General features: G+C 35.0%; 1 protein-coding gene across 1 annotated transcript in view; it reads left to right on the top strand.

The window, feature by feature from the left end:
- The window catches only part of MIB1 (MIB E3 ubiquitin protein ligase 1), a 117200-nt gene extending 97584 nt beyond the window's left edge, over positions 1 to 19616 (top strand). Inside the window, exons 17-21 of the mRNA XM_060118269.1 lie at positions 110 to 302; positions 5190 to 5268; positions 8978 to 9091; positions 10506 to 10606; positions 13100 to 19616. Coding sequence (XP_059974252.1) covers positions 110 to 302; positions 5190 to 5268; positions 8978 to 9091; positions 10506 to 10606; positions 13100 to 13240 — 628 coding nt within the window. The 3' untranslated portion in view covers positions 13241 to 19616. The remainder of the gene's footprint in view (positions 1 to 109; positions 303 to 5189; positions 5269 to 8977; positions 9092 to 10505; positions 10607 to 13099) is intronic.
- Positions 19617 to 21400: the final 1784 nt, after the last annotated feature.

The following is a 21400-nucleotide window of genomic DNA, read 5'->3' on the forward strand; positions in this document are numbered from 1 at the left end:
TTTTTACCCATACTAATGATGCTCTAGATGTTTTAAAAAACATTTAAATTAATGAATTTGTAATATGAATATTCTCATAGGCTTAATTAGAAATATTTTCTTTTATTAGTGGTCAGGTGGGTTCTCGAAGTCCTTCTATGATTAGTAATGATTCTGAAACCTTAGAAGAGTGTATGGTGTGCTCAGATATGAAGAGAGATACTCTTTTTGGCCCATGTGGACATATTGCTACCTGTTCTTTGTGTTCTCCACGAGTCAAGAAATGCCTTATCTGTAAAGAACAAGTTCAATCCAGGACAAAGGTAATATGTTTTAAATATAGCATTTTATTATTTTTTGAAGTTCTTCAAGACTACAGTTAATGATAAATAAGATTATATGATGCCACGTGTCTTTTAATTTGTTCTTCCTAAGACTGATCTAAATATGGGAATGTATAATTTATACATTTATCAAGACACCAATTGAAATACGTAAACTACAGTACTAGTTAAAAATAAAAGTAATCTACTGTTTTACTTTCAAAGCGCCTTATAACCTAAAGATGTATTTAATTCCACTTTGTGTTGTAGTTACTTGTATATTGCACCTTTTTTGAGTACATGGATTGTTTTGTAAAAGACTAGTTGATTTTTTTGGTAGAATATCACACATTCTGGATTTATTTGATTTTTATCATGGTATTCTTTAATTTGTTTCTATATCCTTTGTGTTTTTGTAAACTGGAAGTTAGATCTAACTGCTTGATTAGGGTCAGCTTAGACATACTGGGCAAGAAAACTTCATAGACGATGCTATTCATTTCGTACTGTATCCCACCATTAGGCAAATAAAGTCTGATCATCCTGCAGTTTTTGGTGGTCAAATTCTGTATCTCCTCTGCACTTTTTATCTCATCTGACTCCTTTTGCTTTTTGAGAAGCAGTATTCTTTTGTGGGTTTCTGGTTTCATTTTTTTTTCCATGTAACTTAGTGCTTTTCCATCTTACTCATTTTGGTTTACTGAAATAATTGAAAAAAGCAAAGCTCAAAGAAGTACACTGACAGTTGGGTCTTCAACGCAGTTTTCTTGATTCTTAAGTCACTATTCTTTTCTCTGTGTTATGATACACAGACAGAATTAAAACCAATGTCTGCAAGGGAGGGTTGACAGAACAGGAAGGTAGAGAGGAAGGATTATGTTGTCACTCCTTTTTAGACCATTTCGGAATTCCAAGAATTAGTAAGGTGTCTGTTTGTATTTTAAGTTATGGAATTTTCAAACCTGTACAAAAGTAGAAAAACTTACATACCCACCAAAGAGATTTGCCAGGTTCGTTGCAGAGCCTTCGAATGTAAAGAAATAGCGACCCCAAGTGGTTAAAGGATCTTGAACAACTTCACTGAAGATAAAACAAATTGTAAAACTAGTATTTGGAGGGAGGGAGAATAAACAAGCTTGGTCTCTTTAGCAATTAAAGAAATACAAATTAAAAATTATGAACTATTATTAGCCATTCTTGTCAAATTAGCAAAAATAAACTTTAAATAATGCTAGCTAGGAAAGAGAAATGAGTACTCTCTTAATACTGCAGTTGGCTGAATAAATGGGTTTACATTTTTTTGAGAGACCATCCTGACAATATATATACAAACAGTTACAATAAATATGCTTTGATATAGTAATTCCACTCCTGGGAATGTAATCTGAGGAAAAAAATCCAGAAGGGGAAAAAGTTATGCTTAGAAAAAAATTTTTTAATAATAGCTGAATGGGTAAGTAAATGATTATTAGATTGGTTTGTTAGATGATTTTAAACTCTTTATCAGCAATTCAGATATGTAGACAGTTGCATCGGGAATCATTTTAAAAACCAACACATCTTTTATATAGAGAGGAGAAGAGAATCATCATGTATTAAGTGCTGATTTTATATTAGGCATTGAACTAGACACTGTACACATAATATCTAATTTACTTTTTTTAATTGTCACATTTTAATGTTTGACCAGTATTTAGCACATACAGTTCTTAAAATATTAATATGAAGATGCTCCTTACGTACAAATAAATGGCTAGATCAGTCAGAGTTTCACCTCTGTGTTGTCATTGCTCTTGAGACTTTTGTCTGTCTGTCTAGTTGCTAAAGTTTGAGATTTTCACTTCTTTCGCCCATACCGTGCCTACTTTTCTTTTCAGCTTATTAGCCAGCCAGATAGCTGACTCACACACCTTTGAAATGTAGCCATGGTCCTCAGCCCTTCCTTTATTTTGTTTTTAATTAATTTTCGTTGGTTGATTTACAATGCTTTACATTGCTTTACAATGTTGTGTTAGCCTCCGCTGCACAACAAAATGAATCAGCCATACACATAGAGATAACCCTTCCCTTTTGGACTTCCTTCCCTTTTAGGTTACCACAGTGCATTAGGTAGAGTTCCATGTGCTATACAGTATGTTCCCATCAGTTGTCTATTTTATACATAGTATCAATAATGTATATGTGTCAATCCCAGTCTCCCAGTTCCTCCCACCCCACCCCTTTCCCCCTTGGTATCCGTGCATTTGTTCTCTGCGTCTGTGTCTCTATTTCTGCTTTGCAAATAAGATCATCTATACCATTTTTCTAGATTCCACATATATGCATTATTATATGATATTTGCTTTTCTCCTTCTGACTGACTTCACTCTGTATGACACTCTCTAGGTCCATCCACGTCTCTACAAATGACCCAATTTCATTCCATTTTATGGCTGAGTAATATTCCATGGTATATATGTACCACATCTTCTTTATCCATTCCTCTGTTGATGGACATTTAGGTTGCTTCCAGGTCCTGGCTGTTGTAAACAGGGCTGCTATGAACATTAGGGTGCATGTGTTTTTTCGAATTATGGTTTCCTCTGGGTATGTGCCCAGTAGTGGGATTGTTGGGTCACATGGTAGTTCTATTTTTAGTTTTTTAAGGAACCTCCATACTGTTTTCCATAGTGGCTGTATCAATTTACATTCCCACCAGCAGTGTATGACGGTTCCCTTTTCTCCACACCCTCTCCAGCATTTATTGTTTGTAGATTTTTTGATGATGGCCATTCTGACAGGTGTGAGGTGATACCTCATCATAGTTTTGATTTGCATTTGTCTTAATAATTAGTGGTGTTGAGCATCTTTTCATGTGTTTGTTGGCCATCTGTATGTCTTCTTTGGAGAGATGTCTATTTAGGTCTTCCACCCATTTTTTGATTGGGTTGTTTGTTTTTTTGTTATTGAGCCATATGTGCTGCTTGTATATTTTGGAGATTAATCCTTTGTCAGTTGCTTCATTTGCAAATATTTTCTCCCATTCTGAGGGTTGTCTTTTCATCTTGTTTATGGTTTCCTTTGCTGTGCAAAGGTTTTAAGTTTCATTAGGTCCCATTTGTTTATTTCAGCCGTTCTTTGAGAGGAAAAACTTTGTTGGGAGCTATGAAAAGTTAATGTACCTGCCTCCAGGCTATGGGTTCCTTAGTCGCCCATTTCCAGGGTCTTCCTGTCTCTGCTCCCCACTGTGGTTCTGGTAGTGTACTGCTTAGTGTTTGCAGTTTGTGGGCTGGATTTGTGTACTGAAGGTGAACATTCGCTTCGTTATAGTCTAACCTTGAGTAGGTCTTAAAGCCTGTATGTATAATCCTAGAGTTGGAAAGAACACCCTGGTCTTGCATCCCATAAGCTGTAGGCGACTGAAATTTGTTTCTTTCAACTGTTTTAAATCAAGTCAGAAACTTAGCAGATATCTTAGATCTCTTCTTCACCATTCTATACATTTTATTAGTTACCAAGTCTTCTTAAATATTTCTCAGATCTCTTTCTTGTACTCTATATTGCTATGTCTTAAAATATGCCCTCCTATCTCATAGTTAGCATTGTTCTAGGATATACTTGAATAAGGGCCACCTGAGTCCTCTCCTTGTCTTCTAATTGACAGTTTACCACCTGTGAAGAAGGATTGTTCTTTATTGTTCAGATTTTTAAAAAGCTGCAGCTCTACAGTGTTAGGTAATTTGTTAGTATTGGAGCTGGAATTGGAAGGCAGGAACATAAAGATCCTGACCAACCATGTCTTACTGCTTCCCACTAGATTACTATGACTATGTAAATTCTATGTACATAGCAAGGTCTAAGTGGGGAAGGTCCAATATTTTGGTTGTTTAGGTGAAGTGGTGGTCATCATTTTTGGACAGTCATGTTAAATGACACAGATAGGGGTGAATGTGTGTCAGAAGGGAGGAGAATCAGTGAAAGATGGATGTGGAGCCAAGGGCAGTAGGCAGATGAGAGTCAGAGAACCAGAGCAAAGTTAAGAAATAGTTACACACGCAGAACTCAGATTAAGTGGAGAAGAGGAGGAAAAATTGAGGGAACTTATGAATAGGTGTGGAGGACTTGTGGCGATCAGGCGAAAAGAGTAGTCCAGAGCTCTGGGCTTCAGCCAGTGTGGGGGAATTCCAAGTCCTGGGAAAGGATGGGTTAGGTGGAATTCCTTGGATGTGGGTAAACAGAAAAATCCCCCTTAAGCTTTAGCAGTCTGGTTAACGTGGCTAGAATTTTATGAATATTAAAAATCTATCTTATCTCAGTCATTTGTTCTTTTGATTTTTCTCTCCAAAATAGTTTTTTTTAAGGTATTTTGTTTTGTTTTGTTTTGATGTGGACCATATTTAAAGTCTTTGTTGAATTTGTTACAATATTGCTTCTATTTTTCGTTTCGGGTTTTTTTGTTTTTTGTTTTTTGGCCCCCAAGGCATGTGGGATCTTAGCTCCCTGACCAGGGGTCAAACCCACACCCCCTGCATTGGAAGGCAGAGTCTTAACCACTGGACTGCTAGGGAAGTCCTCAAAGTAATTTTTTAAAAAAAAAGAAAGAAAGAAAATTGAAGTCTAGTCTGTTCTCCCTGACCTCAGAGGAAATGGAGTTTTTCTGTATCATTCTTTAGGACAGGTAGGGAGACTAAAGTGGAGCTAGACCAGTTTAGCTGGGGTCTTCAAAGATGTGAAAATGAGTAACCAAGAAAGTAGAGGACAGAGGAGAAGTGTGTGTTAAATTCTTCTGTGCAGGAGTATCCTTATAGAGGAATAGAGGAGAAATACATTTGGATACAGAAGGAACTGTTAGAGTCATTAGATGTATTTGTAGATGTTGACACTTTTGCTGTAACCTCTTTTTTGCAGATTGAAGAATGTGTGGTATGCTCTGACAAGAAAGCAGCTGTTCTTTTTCAGCCTTGCGGACACATGTGTGCTTGTGAGAGTAAGTAGCCCATACAGAACTTCCTCAGAATTATTATAAAAGTAGAAAGTGAAACAAATTATGTCTTTGAATTACTTTTTTAATAACTCATGAACAGAGGAGTTGGTGGGCCTCTAGAACCCTCTATCTGTTCTCTGTACAAGAGTGTCACCTCTTTCCCTCCTTAGTCCTAAGTGTTAGGGAAGACTCGATGTGCTGCATTCTCTCAGCTTAGCTTTTTCTTTCTTTTTTTTTTTTTTTTTTGGAGTATAGTTGATTTACAGTGTTGTATTACTTTCTGCTGTACAGCAAAGTGTGTCAGTTACACACATATCCACTCTTTTTTAGATTATTTTCCCATATAGGTTATTACAGAGTATTGAGTAGAGTTCCCTGTGCTATACAGTAGGTCCTTATTAGTTATCTGTTTTATATATAGTAGTGTGTAGATGTCAATCCCCGTCTCCCATTTATCCCTCTCCCCCTTCCTTCCTTCCTGGTAACCATAAGATTGTTTTCTACATTTGTAACTCTATTTCTGTTTTGTAAATTAAGTTCAGCAGTATCAGACAATACTTGTCCTTCTCTGTCTGACTTACTTCACTTAGTATGACGATCTCTAGGTCCATCCATGTTGCTGCAAATGGCATTCTTTCCTTCTGTTTTATGGCTGAGTAATATTCCATGGTATATATGTACCACGTCTTCTTTATCCATTCCTCTGTCAGTGGATATTTAGGTTGCTTCTGTGTCCTGGCTATTGTAAATAGTGCTGCAGTGAACATTGGGGTGCATGTATCTTTTCAAATTATGGTTTTCTCCAGGTATATGCCCAGCATGGGATTGTTGGATCATATGGTAGCTCTATTTTTAGGGTTTTTTTGTTTTGTTTTGTTTTTTGCGGTACGCGGGCCTCTCACTGTTGTGGCCTCTCCCGTTGCGGAGCACAGGCTCCGGACGTGCAGGCTCAGCGGCCATGGCTCACGGGCCCAGCCACTCCGTGGCATATGGGATCTTTCTGGACTGGGACACGAACCCGTGTCCCCTGCATTGGCAGGCGGACTCTCAACCACTGCGCCACCAGGGAAGCCCTAGTTTTAGTTTTTTAAGGAACCTCCATACTGTCTTCCATAGGAGCTGTACCAATTTATATTCCCACCAACAGTATAAGAGGGTCCAGCTTAGCTTTTTATTTCATTTGTTGTATGAGCACAAAGTGACCACTTCTCACACACAGGAGAAATTTATTTCCAAAAATGAGTGTTGATACATTTAGTCTAGCCTTTTTTCACATATGAAATGAACACATCTTCATCTTCACCTTTATGTTGCCTCTCCTGTATACTTTCCCCCCTGCTGAACCACCCACAGCAACCATTTGGGGCAATAATTTCTGGCCTTCTTAACCTTCCTTAACCTTTATGTCAAGAGAGCTTATAGAAATCTTCTTTGTGAGGATGATATTAAAGTTTAAGAGGAGTTTTAAACTTTGCTTTTATATATCTCCCTTGTTCTTTTCAAGTTAATATACTTAGTATTAATATCCTCCTCTTCTTTTTGCTTTTTACTTGTCAGTGAAGAATTTTAAGTAAGTTTAACAATTTATACTTCACTTAAATGGACCCAAAGTAAAGCATGGTGTTTCAGCGAGTTAGGTGTTGGTTTTTCATATAACATTTGACTAAAGTAACAAACTGTGTAATAGATTAATCTCATTGGCACAGATTTGCTTTAAGCATTGGTGTTTTGTTTATTTGTTTTTTTCATTTTGGTAGGCAGCTCATCAACTAAGAAAGGATCAAGGTTTTCTACTGTAACATTCTGCTCCACGTAATTGTTTCTGTTTACCAAAGACTGGTATAATGGCTATTATCAGCTGTCAGAGGGCGTGGAGAAAGAGAATTCTGTCTTAAGTAATAAAGAGCTCAGGTTATGTAAATTTTCATAGCCCAGGAGTTAGCAAACATTTTCTGTAAAGGGTCAAATAAAACATATTTTTGGCTTTGTGGGCCACATGATTTCTGTAGTAACACCTCAACTCTTTCCAATTGCTTACCTCTGCCATTGTAGTGCAAAAACAACCACAGACAATATGTAAACAAATGGGTGGGACTGTTTTCCATTAAAACTTTATTTACAAAAACAAGTGACTGGTTGGGTTTGCTGACCCTGTCAGGGACCAAAGTGACTTGAAAGCTGGTTATAGTTAGTAGTTGGTAATACAGATTCTAGAGCCTTAAAGTAATATTTTCCCGCAGGAGTTTCCCAACGTTTTTACATTATTTTTGCTTTAGAATGTAACAAAAGCAACGGCTAACTTTTATTGAGCTCTTAATTTGTACCAGGCATTTTAATCTCTTTTTGAGTGTTTCCTCTTTTATCTTTACAAGAAACCTAAGAAGTAGAGTTTTCTCCATTGTATAGACCATTGGTAAACATTTATTTGCTAGGGAAGATGAAATCGAGGTGGAAAATGTCCGTTTCTCAAGGAGTATACAGTACAGCAGGTGGTCCAGTCCCCACATCACAGTAATCAAAGGAAGGAGAAATTACATCCCTTTTGGAGGGATGGAAGAAAGATTTTGTTTAAACAATATAACAACCTAACTTAATAGCTACAAGAATTTAAAATAATTGTGGTTACATATTATATACTTAGGCAATTAAATTAATTCTTTAAATTCAAGAAAAAAAACCTGCTCTCACATTGAAGACAAACCCCAAACCAGGTATCTACTAACATTAGTTCCTACCTAGTGCATCTTGCCTAGGCCAGCATCAGACCCATCTCTATTTAGGCCTCGGCACAGGATCGGCCTTGACAGAGAATTGTTATTCTCTGTCCACCAGCATAAGCACTGTTGGGAGTGTGTGACCCCCTTGTCCACGTTGGTGGTTTTGTGCTTTGTTAAGGTTTACTGTCTTGTCATAAGACATCCTGCCACAGTTTTTGCTATTTTTCCTGTTTTTGAAATGACAAAGACACTTGGTATATAAGCTAAGATATGGAGTATACTTTCCATAATAAATGCTAATGGGAAAGAATGTGTTGAAACACTGTTATTTTATAATTAATTAGTAACTTTAGGTGTAGTATTAATAATCCATAACATAGAATGTGCCTGGGTATTTCTTCTTGGAATGGGGAAGCATTCTACCGATATGTAGGTATTAGAAAGATAGTCCATTAAGATAAATTTTTGATATCTTCCTGACTGCTACATTAAAAAAATAGTCACTAAGCAATTTCCTTGTTAGATTACATCAGTCTGATAGAAGGGAGAGAATTGTTCAACATACTTTAGGAATTTAAGAGATAAGCGATTTACAAAAGGAAGTATTTTTTAAAAAAGTATCATGTGAGCAGCCTTATAATTCTTGTTGTAGTAGTTAAATTTATGAAGGGTATCTCCCTCCTTTATTCTCAAGCCTTAAGATCTTGAAATATTTACGTTATGTATTTTAAAAAAACTTAAAACCTCCTCCTCCTCACAATTTATTCCAATGTATTAGAAAATGTCATTAGTTTCATGATGATGGGCTCTGTATTCTAGAGGCTACCAATGAAAAATATACATTCTTAGGTTGATAACATTTTAAGAAGGTAGAATTATGTATTGATATGACAAGTGTTTATCTCAGTGTTAAATTTAAGTTATGAAAAATGAGCAGAGGAAGGCAACCCTGTTCATGTTCTCTTTTGTGAGAAGTGTCCTATTGCTGTTTCCAGACTGTGCTAATCTGATGAAAAAGTGTGTGCAGTGTCGGGCAGTAGTTGAACGAAGAGTGCCCTTCATCATGTGTTGTGGAGGGAAAAGTTCAGAGGATGCCACTGATGATATCTGTAAGTGGATTTTCTTACTTCGCTTTCTTATTGGGACTTTCATAAACATGTCTTCTCATAGTACACTGTCTCCTTGTAAAACAGAAGGTATGTGACTTGAATCTACAAGGAACAGGTAGGGTTTTGCTCTTGTTACATTATTAGAAACCTGAAATTGTATTTTTCTAACTTGTAATATGATTATGGACCTTTTAACATTAGTCTTTTAAGAAACCTCCATGTGCGTTATAAAGAGTATTCTTGCTTAAAGAAAATTTGCTGGCTATTTTTAAGATGAAATGTATTGTGTCTTAGGGTGGGAGGACATCATATTATAAATTATTTTCTCAATTTACACAAGTATTAACCTCATTATTTTATGAAATAGGTTTACCTCGTGTGTTTAAGTATTTTATAGAACAGTAATTCTTTGTGACGGAGTAACTGTAGATAAACTGAAGTGTAACCCAGTGAACAAGTGGAAAGATGAAAAGTAAATTATTTACCTTCAACCTTTTCAGTACAGTTGACCCTCAAACATCACAGGTTTGAACTGCCAGGGTCTGTTTAAACTTGGATTTTTTTTTTTTTTTGGCCATGCTGCCCAGCTTGCGGGATCTCAGTTCCCCAACCAGGGATTGAACCTGGGCCATGTCAGTGAAAGCCTGGAATCCTAACACTGGGCCACCAGGGAACTCCCAAAACTTGGATATTTTTTAGTAGTAAATACTACAGGACTACATGGTCCGTGTGTGGTTGGTTGAATCTGGGAATGTAGAGAAACCATGGATGTGGAGGGCAGACTATGTTACTTGTTGATTAACCCCTGCATTGTTCAAGGGTCACCTGTAGTACAGCTGTATAAAAATATTTTTCATCTCTGCACTAGACATAAACTGGATGGTCTCTTTGATTTCTTTGTTCTGTGTACAGATGAGGAAGAACATTAGCATAGCTACTTATGCCCAGAGCTCTTTTTCTTCATCACCGATAGGGCAGGATAAAAATCCTGGGGACAGATTAACTAGAGTAAAAGACCAAGAATCTAGAGAGTAGGAAAAGGGAAATAAAAAATTTCCTTCCATTTAGTAGAGCATGACCTTTCTTTCATGGAGTTCCTCATCTCAGATCAATAACAAAACAAGGAGAGCCTTGGAAAACCCAGAAGTCTGTGTGTGGACTATTGTCTAGCTGAGTTAAATATAATTAGAAATTAATGTGTAAACCTATTTGTTTTCCAAAGATTATAAATGAAGGAGTATAACATGAATGTCACTGCTGTTTCTGTTGTCCACTTGGGAAAATAAATTTTTTAAGAGGATTCTAATAATAGTCTTGTGTTTTTAATAAATAAAACTAATGATTTTAGAAATAAAGAATAATTCTTGCTTCAAAACAGTCAGTAACATTAAGATTCTTTATCTGTACTATATAGCAAGTGGGAATATTCCGGTGTTACAAAAGGATAAGGATAACACCAACGTCAATGCAGACGTGCAGAAGCTGCAGCAGCAGTTACAGGACATTAAAGAGCAGGTAACGGTGATTTCTTCATGGTGAACAGTGACTCGAAGAACGGCATTTCATCTTTTTCTATAAAATTACTAGTGTTTTCTGTAGTAAGCGTGGTGCATATTAGTGTATCAACTTGTAGTGTTTGAATATTTGCAATCAGCAAAGTCTGTTGAGAAGAGTTCATCAAGTACTTTACAAAATAGGAAACGCACCAGTGACCAACATGAAAAAATGCTACACCACACTGAGGTATCTTTTCCTACCTATCAGATTGAGGGGAAAAAATGTTAGAAACTGTCAATATCAAGTGTTTAGGCAAAATACTTAGCAGCTGTAACTCATACAGTGCTGGTGGGAATATAAATTAGTAAAAATACCTTGGGAAAGTTTGTCACTGTCTCATAAAACTAAATAGGATATTGTTTGGGGATCCAAACTTGGAAGAAAAAAATCACACAGATGGTGATTAAAATCAAGAGTAGTGGGGTTTTTTTTGGCTGAGATGACTGGGAGGGGGCACGAGGGAAATTTCTAGAGTATTGATAGTTCCATTTCATGATCTAAGTTGATTACTTGCATTTGATCGGTTTGTGAACGTTTATTAAACTATACATTTATGATTTGTGCACATTTCTGTATAGATGTGATACTTCAGTAAAAAGGAGAAAAGGACGCGCATGCACACACACACACACACACACACACACACACACACCTATAAAGAAAAGCAAGGGAAAGGTAAATAAATGCAAAATTCAGAATAGTGGTTATCAGTGAGGGGTGGAGGAGGATATATATTCCTGTGTTAAGCTGGGTGGTGGTTATATTGTTCTTTGTATCTTATACATACCAACAGAAGTACTCTTTCGTATCTGCTTAATATTTAATAAAAGCAACAGTAAAATAAAGTTACCTAAAATTTTTAGTTAATCTGGTAAAAAAAGTCTTTTTTCCCCCTTAGCTTACCATTTGACCCACCAGTTAAATCTGATTTGGTTCAAAGGATTGAATCAAATGAAAGGATTGAGTAGCAAAGGGTGTTCTTTCTCTAGTTTGGCAGTCACATCAGTGTTGCCATGCACTTGTTAAGAGTCTCACTCTTGTCTTTTCTATCTGAAGTTTTTTCTTTCTTAAATAATCTTCATGGCCATATTTCATCACTAAAGTATTTAAACAGTTAAAACTTATTTTCTGTGGAATGTTGGAATTTCTTTCAGGGACCCCTTCAAGGTTACCAAGAGAAGGCATCTGAATAAGTCTCTTTTTAAATTTTAGATCTCCAATCTTTCTGTTACCCCAATGTCTCTTTAAAAGACAAAGATTAATTTTATGTGCTATTAAGCATATATTAATCCAAAGTAACTTAACCCAAACTGCACAGATGTGTTTACTTTTGGAATTTATTAATTAACTACTTAGACCTCTAGAAAGTTTAATGAAAAAGAAACTAATTTTAAAAAGCTGCTTTGGCTTTTTAAAATAAAAAGTTATGATTTTTCTACAGCTTTGCTTCTCAAAACTTCAAGGATAAATGTGAAAATTTACTTTGGAAGAATGGAGCTAGCAAGTTAGACTATGGTTCTTTTTTTCTGTTGTTTTCTTCACAATGATTTCTGGTATTGTCAGAGTTGGTTGCCACATTTTCATATAGGCTTTAGGCCTGGTTTATTAATCTAGACATTTTAATTTAATTATTTCATTTCTATGTTATTTGGGAAAGGTCTAATTCAGAATGAAGTATTATGATATATTAAGGTAAAATATGCTTTTATAAATATAAATGTAAAATGTGCTTTGTAAGTAAATATGTGATTTTCTAGAAAACTTCACAGAAGTATCCTCCTTAATTCTTCTAAGTTGATTAAGTTACATTTAACAATATATAACTAAGGTTAATTGTTTTTAACTAAGGGGGTCTACATTGAAAGTATTACAGTGCAGCATCATTTTTAAAAGCAAGAGCTCTGGGGCCACGCGGACCTGAGTTCATATAGCTTGCCCTGGGAAGTCTTTAACCCCACTAAGCCTCAGTTTCCTCTTTTTTGAAGTGGGAGTGATGTAGGCCTTGAGACTGTATCATATCCAGCATGGTGCTTGGTATGTGTGTGTTCTCAGCAACATCCCTTCACTGCTCCCCACCACCCCCCATACATTGTGTTATTTTCATGCAAGAACAGCATAGTACCTAGGGTTGGAGAATCTGAGTCAGACTGAATGGGGCTATTTTCATCCTTTTCCTGTTAGATTTTGGCATTTGAATTTTTAATTTTATATACTATTTGTTTTATGTAATATTTATTTTAGATAGTACCTTTTATACTGACCTGACAGTACAACCAATATTTCTGTTTTATAAGGATGATATTTTAACTGTTTAAAAATTTTAAAGCAACAAAAGATTATTTGACTAAAACAATAAAAGAAAATTAATGATGTTACAGAGTTGTTACATTACACTTTTAAAATAGAAAATCTCTCAGCATTTATTACTTTATTTGTTATCTCACATTCCAGACAATGTGCCCTGTGTGTTTGGATCGTCTGAAGAATATGATTTTCCTTTGTGGCCATGGAACGTGCCAGCTCTGTGGAGACCGAATGAGTGAATGTCCTATTTGTCGAAAGGCTATTGAACGAAGGATTCTTTTGTATTAACTTAAAAACTCAGTGTGTTTTGTTAGCTAAAGTATTTGGTCATGAGATCTTAGTGAGCTAGTTGGAGGTTCTAATGAATTAATTTTTAATATCATAGTTTCTTTACTAGAGTGTAATTAGACTGTAAATGTACCAGAACAACAACAACAAAAACTCTACAAAACAGTGTTTGAAGCTGTGTTTTTTGTTTTTTTGTTTTTTTCCTTTCAATCTGAAACATCGAATCCATGTAATTCATAGGTGATTTACCTTTGACTTCTAAGGGGGAAAATCCTTTAAGGATCTCCTGTTATTTTTGGTTTTATTGCATTTTCTCTTATAGTTTATAAATTTGTTAGACCTCAAAAGATATACTTCCGTATGATCAGCTATCTTTCAGTTTATCATGATTTTACACAGTGAGCTGATACAGGTACTCAGAAAAGTCATGCATCAAATGAAAGGGGGAAGTCAAACCATTATGTCATGTATGTTAAACGATAAAATTCTAGTACAAGTTCTGCATGGTTAAGGGAATACTGAAGAGAGGATTCTCTTTTTAAGATAAAGTTATCAAGTGATTGTTTCTAAATTCTTAGAGTAAATGGAAATATAGAATGAGAGAATATTAAGTTTGCATTTAACTTATTTTCTGGATTCAAAGGAAAGTTGTTTAACTTGAATCAAATTGCCAGTTTCAAAATGACTGATAGACATGAAAAAGAAAAACAAGCAATCATAGTGGGGAACTGAAGGGGGTGGGGGGAGTCATCCAATAAAAGAGCACCTATTAACTGACTGTTAACGGTTGCCTTTCTTATATTAATTTGTACACTGTTTTGTTCAGTCAGCTTTTAAAAAACTGTCTGTGGAAAGTGTGCCTCAGTTTCCCCAGTGGTTACTTATCCAGGCTTGATCTGACCAGTGAAATGATATTGCCCTGTTTGGGTCTCTGAGGTTCAGCTTAGCTTCTCTAATGTGCTGAGTAGCAGTGATCCGAGAAGGGTAATGCACTGTCCAAAGGCAGCAGTCCTTTCTCCTCTGTGTCTGTTAATTCTGCCAGTGTTACTGATTCTACCTTCATAGGCCTCGCTTCCACTCTCTCTCAGACAGTAAAGCTTACTATAAAGAACAGGGTCTCTCTTCATACCTAATGATGGGGACGTTATTTCAACTGCCAGCAATATCCAAGACCTAGTAAATAACCAGTTGATAGATACTTACTTTAGAAAGAATGACTAGGACATTTACAGAAATATGTCTGATTACCTGTGATTTGGTTTTGTTTACTCTAGAACATCTAATTATTTTTTCTCCTTGGAATGAGTAATCTTTCAGCGTCTAAAATGAATATACACATAAATAAGTGTTTTGGGGTTCATTACTGCTAGATTATAAATAAATATATATTTATAATTATATAAATAATCAGCTGTTTACAATAGTATCTACTATATACTGTGTATAAGTTAACTCCTAAGGATAGTTATCTTTTTTGTAAGTTTTTTCCCCTTTGAATCTGGTTTTTATTTCAGTTTTTCTGCTGCAACAGCTAAATTTGAAAGTACAAAGTCTCTAGCCCTCACAGCATTGTATTTCTGGCTAATTTATGGCTGCCGCCTCTGCAAGTCCTGGTGAGAACAATGGTGCGCTTTGCTGCCTGGCTTTATAGTCTCGGTAATTCCGTATCTGTGTTTAAGCTGAGTGGCTTATTTAGAACAGTAAAATTTTTATAAATTTTAAATTTGAAAATTTATATTGACTCTACTTAGTTATCTAATAATGAGCCACTGAGGCTGTTGATTAAGCCATATTTTGAAGTTATAAAAAGATAGAATATCTGTCTGATGATGTTCACATAAAGAGACAAACAGACTGTTTTCTTTCAGATCTGAAAACAATGTAAATCAGGGTTTTCCTTCTCTTCCATGCCAGAGGCTGCCTATCTCTTTTCCAGTAGATCAACTTGTAAGGAGGGAACATCTAGCTGACTCATGCATAGCTTGGCCAACCAGAGAATTGTATGGTCAGGAGCTTTACTTCACTTAAATTCTTGTTGTTTGTCTTCTGAGCTGCAGTGCTTAAACTTATATCCCTAAAAGGCAGTTTCATCTTCCAGACTAGTTTATTTCCTCCATACTAAAAATATAATAACTTATAAACTATTACAAAAGTCATAGTCACTATAATTATAGTGCTTCTTTGTACCACATTGAAATTTGTCTAGTGAAAAGAAAATGTTTCTCTATTCATGTTTTTAAGCACCTAAAAAATTATTTTAAACTTATTTTCAGTTTGTGAGTGAGAAGAAGATTAAGAACTTAATTGTTTAATGACTTTGCTCTAACTCTGAAACTGCTACCTCTTATTATATGTCTCAGCAGTACTTTCCCAATTAGGATGTTTCCTTGTCATTATCATCTCTTTACCTTGTGCCTCAAAAGAGCTTTTTCTTTTCCTAGATTCATTTAAAAAAAAAAACCTGACATGCTTTCATTCAAAAACATTTATTGGGCTTCAGGGGCAAGGTACACAACAGTGAAAAAATTGTCAGCTTCTAAGCACATACAGAATTTATCATGCAGCCATTGTATATTTGAAGTATTCCCTTCAAAAAGAAGGGATCTAAAGACACTGATAACATTTCTTCCTAATGTTTTGGAAGACTTGTCATTAAGTAGTATTTGGATTCCCTCTCTGTACCCCCTCACTCCTACCACATTTTTTTTTCTCTTATTCTTCTAACGTTGTCAGCTCTGTTACCCAAAACATAGATCCAACTTACCGAATGGTGCTATTCTAATAGCTTTTCTTCACATAATTTAACATTCTTACTGTTTATACTATATAAATATTTAATTTTATTGGGAGCAAGAAAGTTTTTCAAGAGAAGATCATTTTGTATTAGTATAGGAATATTATATTACACAAGTGTTTTAGTTTAGCTGGCCAAATTATGCTTTGTTATTTGTAATTTTAAACATTGCAGATTGACCACCTAGCTACTGAGGCATAAAATTAATTGATAATGTTGAAAATAACTTTCTTAAATTTATATATTTGATGGCTTTAGCCTGTAAGAGCATTTTAGCATATTGCAATGCATGCTGCTTAAGATTTATCCAATTCAAATTTCTGAGCTTGCTAGGTCATTTTTACATGGTACAAATAGACTGTCTAGTTATGTGTTGCACAGTTGCTGTTCTTTGTTTATTATGAATTTTGGACCCTTTTGGACTAAGAATATTTAACCTTACGAACTAGGACAATTGGTGATGGAGTTGGATAGGGAGGATGGCAGGGCTTGCAGTAAGTAAGAAAGAAAAGTCAGTTTCTGAGTTTAGAGAAAAATGGGGATCATGTAGATTTTATCAAAGCAGTAAGTTGTGGAGAGTATATTCAATTGAATGAAGGGTCTTTCAGGCAGTTTTTAGTGTAGTTTAATTGATAATTGCTTTGGGAATTGTAGACTTTAGAACAGCTTGCTTAAAAAAAAAAAATCCAAAAGGAAAAGCATTTATCCACTTACCCTCTCAGAGTATCTAAAATATTTATAGGAATAATTTGTGTAAAAATTGAATTTCGGCATAGAATTTTTTGCATTTTTAAAATTGTGGTTAAAAACACAAACCATAAAATTTACTATACTAACAAGTTTTAAGCATACAGTTGAGTAGTGTTAAGTATATTCACGTTGCTATGAAACAGATCTCCAGAACTTTCTCATTTTGCAGAATTGAAACTCTGTACCCATTAAGCAACAACCCCCCTCTCCCTCCTCCAGTGGAATAGAATTTTGATTAAGTATAAATCAAGAAACACCTGAATTATTAAGAGTTTGTTTGTGTTTGCAAGATCTAAAGTGATGGTAAATATCAAATCTGAGGGAGACAGAATTTCTCCCCTGCCTCCCAATTATCATCAGTTGTAATTGAGTAGGTTTTAAATATCTTTTAATTAGAAGGGTTTGTTACTTCATTTTGAGCCAGAGGAGAGAAACACATTTTAAACATTAGAATTAGGTTAGCTTTGAATTTGTACTAAATTGGGAAGGTAATAGATTTTCGCAAATTTTGTGTGCCTCTTTGTTGAAAATGTCAGTTTTCTTTAAGTCTACTTGTAACTGTTTCAAAATGTATTTTTCTCTCAAAAAGGCAACCTAATTTTATTTGCTTGAATATTATGATAGGAATGCTTACTGATATTACTTGATAATCATGTATAGCCTTGGAACTTTAACATATATATAAAACTATAACAGTATTAATTACAGTTGTACTTCTTCAAAACATTAAATTTGAAGAAAAAAAACTATTTAATGCTGTCTCATGTATACATTGCTTTGCTGCAGTGAGGGGGAAAATTTTTTAGATTTAGCCTCAATTTGCTGATAAATGGTTTGTAGTGGGTGAAACTAGAGTATAAAAATATGAACTAGTTAGTAGAACTGGTGAATTAAAATTGTAAGTTGCTACCTTGGCATTTTCTACCTCTTTTTCTGTCAGAGTATTAGTTTTCCAGCATTTATTCATATTTGTGACTAAGGAGGAGATGGAAACCTGAGGTTAAAAATTGAGATTTTTATTTTGTTGAGGAAGCAGTAGGTACAAGAAAGGTGACTTGCCACATCAGTTTGGTGCCTAAATCCGTAACTACAAGTTACAATTGACACAAAACGTGTAAGAAAGATAATATTGCTGAATATTTTACTTTTCTTGTGCAGTCTGTCTGATTTTGTTTCATAAACATTACTTCTTTCCTCCAAAAAGCAAAATGTTCTTGTAATTTTCTATACAATAAACAAATGTGCCATTGTGTCTGAAATCTGTAATTTCAGGAAGCTATTGAAAGTTCTGACTCAGGGCTTTTTAACAATTTAAGCAATTGTTAGTTATATTTTGGAAAATCCATCTACATAATTCTTCAGTGCCTTGAAAGAATTATTAACTTGGCAACACTACTAAAAGTTTATAGAAGGTGGTCCTTAGTGTGTGTTTATCATCATACACACGTTCATAAGTTGTACTTCTTAGCTCGTGTAATAGCGATCCTGCTTGTGTGCTGGGTTTGGGTAATTCTTTAAAGGAGGTTTTCTTAGATTTGCACTTGATCATTTGTTTTTTTTTAAATGGATTATTTATGGCCATGACACTGTTAACAGGAAAGTGCTTCTACGTTAAGTCATTATGCAAAGTCATGTATAAGTAGCACCTGGGAAGAGGAGCTAGAGTTCATACAGTTTGCTATTTTCGTATAAAAGGAGAATCTGTTTGGAAAACAGATTGTCTTCCCCTCAAATGAAAAGAAGACCTTTTGTTCAAGAGATTTGGTTTGAAAAAAAATTTTTTTTAAGAAAATCGTGAACTGCATGACACTCTTAACGCTGGTCTTACTTAGACTGAGTCCACAAAATTGATTTTCTGTTCAATATGCTTGTGTCATTCTAAATATATTTAGCGATAGAAGGCGGTTTAATCAACTCAGCAGTGTTTTGTAATTTTTCCAGTGTTTTTTAGCTTTCACTTGATTAAAGTCTTGTTTGTGAATATAGTTTTTTTATGGCAAATGATTCTCGTTTATTAGCTTTTGCTTAAAAATGCTTGGCAAGAGCTAATCTTTTAAAAATGAATGCAAACATTTACCATAAATAAAGTCTATGATATAATACCATTATATAATGCTTTTCTCTGATCTTTTGAAACTGTTCTTTATAGATGTATACATGAATTTTGATTGTTATGGCATTTGAAAACAAATCTCAGTACATCAAATCTTTTATTATTGGGAAGGAGATTATCATGTCTTTGAGAAACAAGGAAATACATCTCCAACTCTGTACAAGACATAGGTGCCCACATCTAGAAGGCTCTCATTGCAGTTGTTTACATTTAAGGTACCTCTCTATCTATAGGGCCAAAGAAGGTTTTCCTACTTTACCACCTCACTTTCTTTCAGGATTAAGAGATATTGTGAAAGTAGTCTGAATAGGGTACACTTGATAGAAAATAAATTGACTAGTCATGAAGGTTCAACTTCTATAAAAAGTTTATTATGCTTCACAACTCAGATGTAGATTTCATTTTCAAGAGGTACACATTTTAAAACAATGATTTACTTGGCTTTGTTAGCATTTTGTGACTAAATCAGTAATTGAAGGGTTTGGGGGTTATTTTCTTTTTCAGGTTAATAGAAACACTTATTTGTGAAGTTACTGAGAGGTTGTCTGGTTTTAGTTCAAAAGATTAAGTATGTGTAGCCTGGATGTTTTAAGATGAAAACCATCTGAAACAGTTTTAAAATTGTTTATTTGAAAAAAAGCATGTGTATTCCAACTTTAAAATCGTGAATTTATTTTTGGATAACCTCTAATTAACTGTATTTGGGGGTTTATTTCTGTTGCTGTATAATTAGATATTTCATGGCAATATTTTTTATTAAATCAAAGCTGTATAGGTTTTTAAAATAAAGCCATTTTAGAAAATCTGCTTTCTATTTTTTTATCATTGATAGTTATTCATCCTTCACAGAAGTTAAAACTGTTAGTCTTATAGTGTAGCATTTCCCAGACTTAACTAATAACGAAGACTTTTAAATGGTGCATTGCAGAGCAGTGATAGGGGTTTATAAGACCGAATGAGTGCACGGATTAAAGTAGAACACCAAAAATGATCTCAGATAAATTAATTGCTAAAGAATGATCATTTGGCTAATAGTTTTTCTCTTTATAACAAAACTAATTGATAAATTTATTTTTATTTTAAGGACAAAAAGATAATAAACATGATACGAAAAGACAAGGCCTGGAACAGTGACCATCAATCCCTGAGTTGATGATGCATCACTGCGACCGCTGGGCAGTGCTGCCTTTGCACTGATGCTCTAATCAGATATCATACGTTCATGCTTAAAATACCCCTTCATACCAGGTCCTCTCATTCTTAGATATGGCAACTTTCTGAAAGGCAGATTTTCAATCAATATATAAATAATATTTCTCATATATTTAAGACTATTGATGTCACTTCCTTTCTCTTTTCTTTACTTCCACAGAACACCAATTTATATCTTGAGTGGAACATTGACATACAGTTTGGGAAAAGCTTTTTATAGGTGAAGTTAACCCCGATTTAATACAAAAATAAAGAAACAATCTAATCAGAATGCCTTTGGCTGCTGACCATGGCCAACCCATACTGAAGAAAGACTGCAGTTCACAAAGATTATATGCCCTTAGTATGTATGCAATAGTACAGGAGTATTGTGTTAGTTTCCTATTGCTGCTATGTCAAATTACTGTGAAGGTGGTGGCTTAACACAGTAAGGACTTCGGAGGTCAGAAGTTTGACGTGAGTCTCCCTGGGCTAAAATCAAGTTGCTGTCAGGGCTTTCTGGATGATCTTGGGGAACATCCATTTCCTTGCTCTTTCTGGTTTCTGGAGGTGGCCCATTTTCCTTGGTCCCCTTTCATCTTCAGTGCCAGCAACGGCCAGTTGAGTCTCACATTGCATCACCCTGACAATGCCTCTTCTGCCTCTGGAAATTTTCCACTTTTTAGGATCCTTGTTATACAGCAAGATGGGTCCATCTGGATAATCTAGTATAATCTCTTTATTTTAATTTTAGTTGATGAGCAACCTTAACCCACCTGCACCCTTGATTTCATTTTGCCATGTAATGTAACATCTTCATAGGTTCCAAGGTCATCTTTTGGGGGATGGGGTATTATTCTGCCCACCAAGGTATAGATGGGAATTTGGGCCTGTATTTACTACATGTTGAGAAAAATGTTCTCAACAGTAGATTTAAAGAACTGATAAGATCTCATTGAAAGGTTAACTTAAATCTGCCACGATTAACAGAATTGGTATACAGGCAGTTCCCATATGAATATGGGATGAATCTCAAAGGAAATAATTTGCTCAAAATTCTGAACGTTTTCTAGAGGAAAGCGTTAATGATAACCCTAGTTTATGAAAATGCTATGTTACATGCTGTTCCTTATTCATCTTCATATTCTGTATCAATGATCTCATCATTACTGTGGCTCAGTTACTATCTATATGTTTGGAAGATTCCTGATTCTATATCCTAAAATTCTTATTTTTAACTTACTTTGGGCATATTTTAATAGATATCCAGGCACCTCAAACCTAATATGTCCCAACCTTAAATTGACTATGT

Source organism: Mesoplodon densirostris, chromosome 15, assembly GCF_025265405.1.
Source record: "Mesoplodon densirostris isolate mMesDen1 chromosome 15, mMesDen1 primary haplotype, whole genome shotgun sequence".
Lineage (NCBI taxonomy): Eukaryota > Metazoa > Chordata > Mammalia > Artiodactyla > Ziphiidae > Mesoplodon > Mesoplodon densirostris.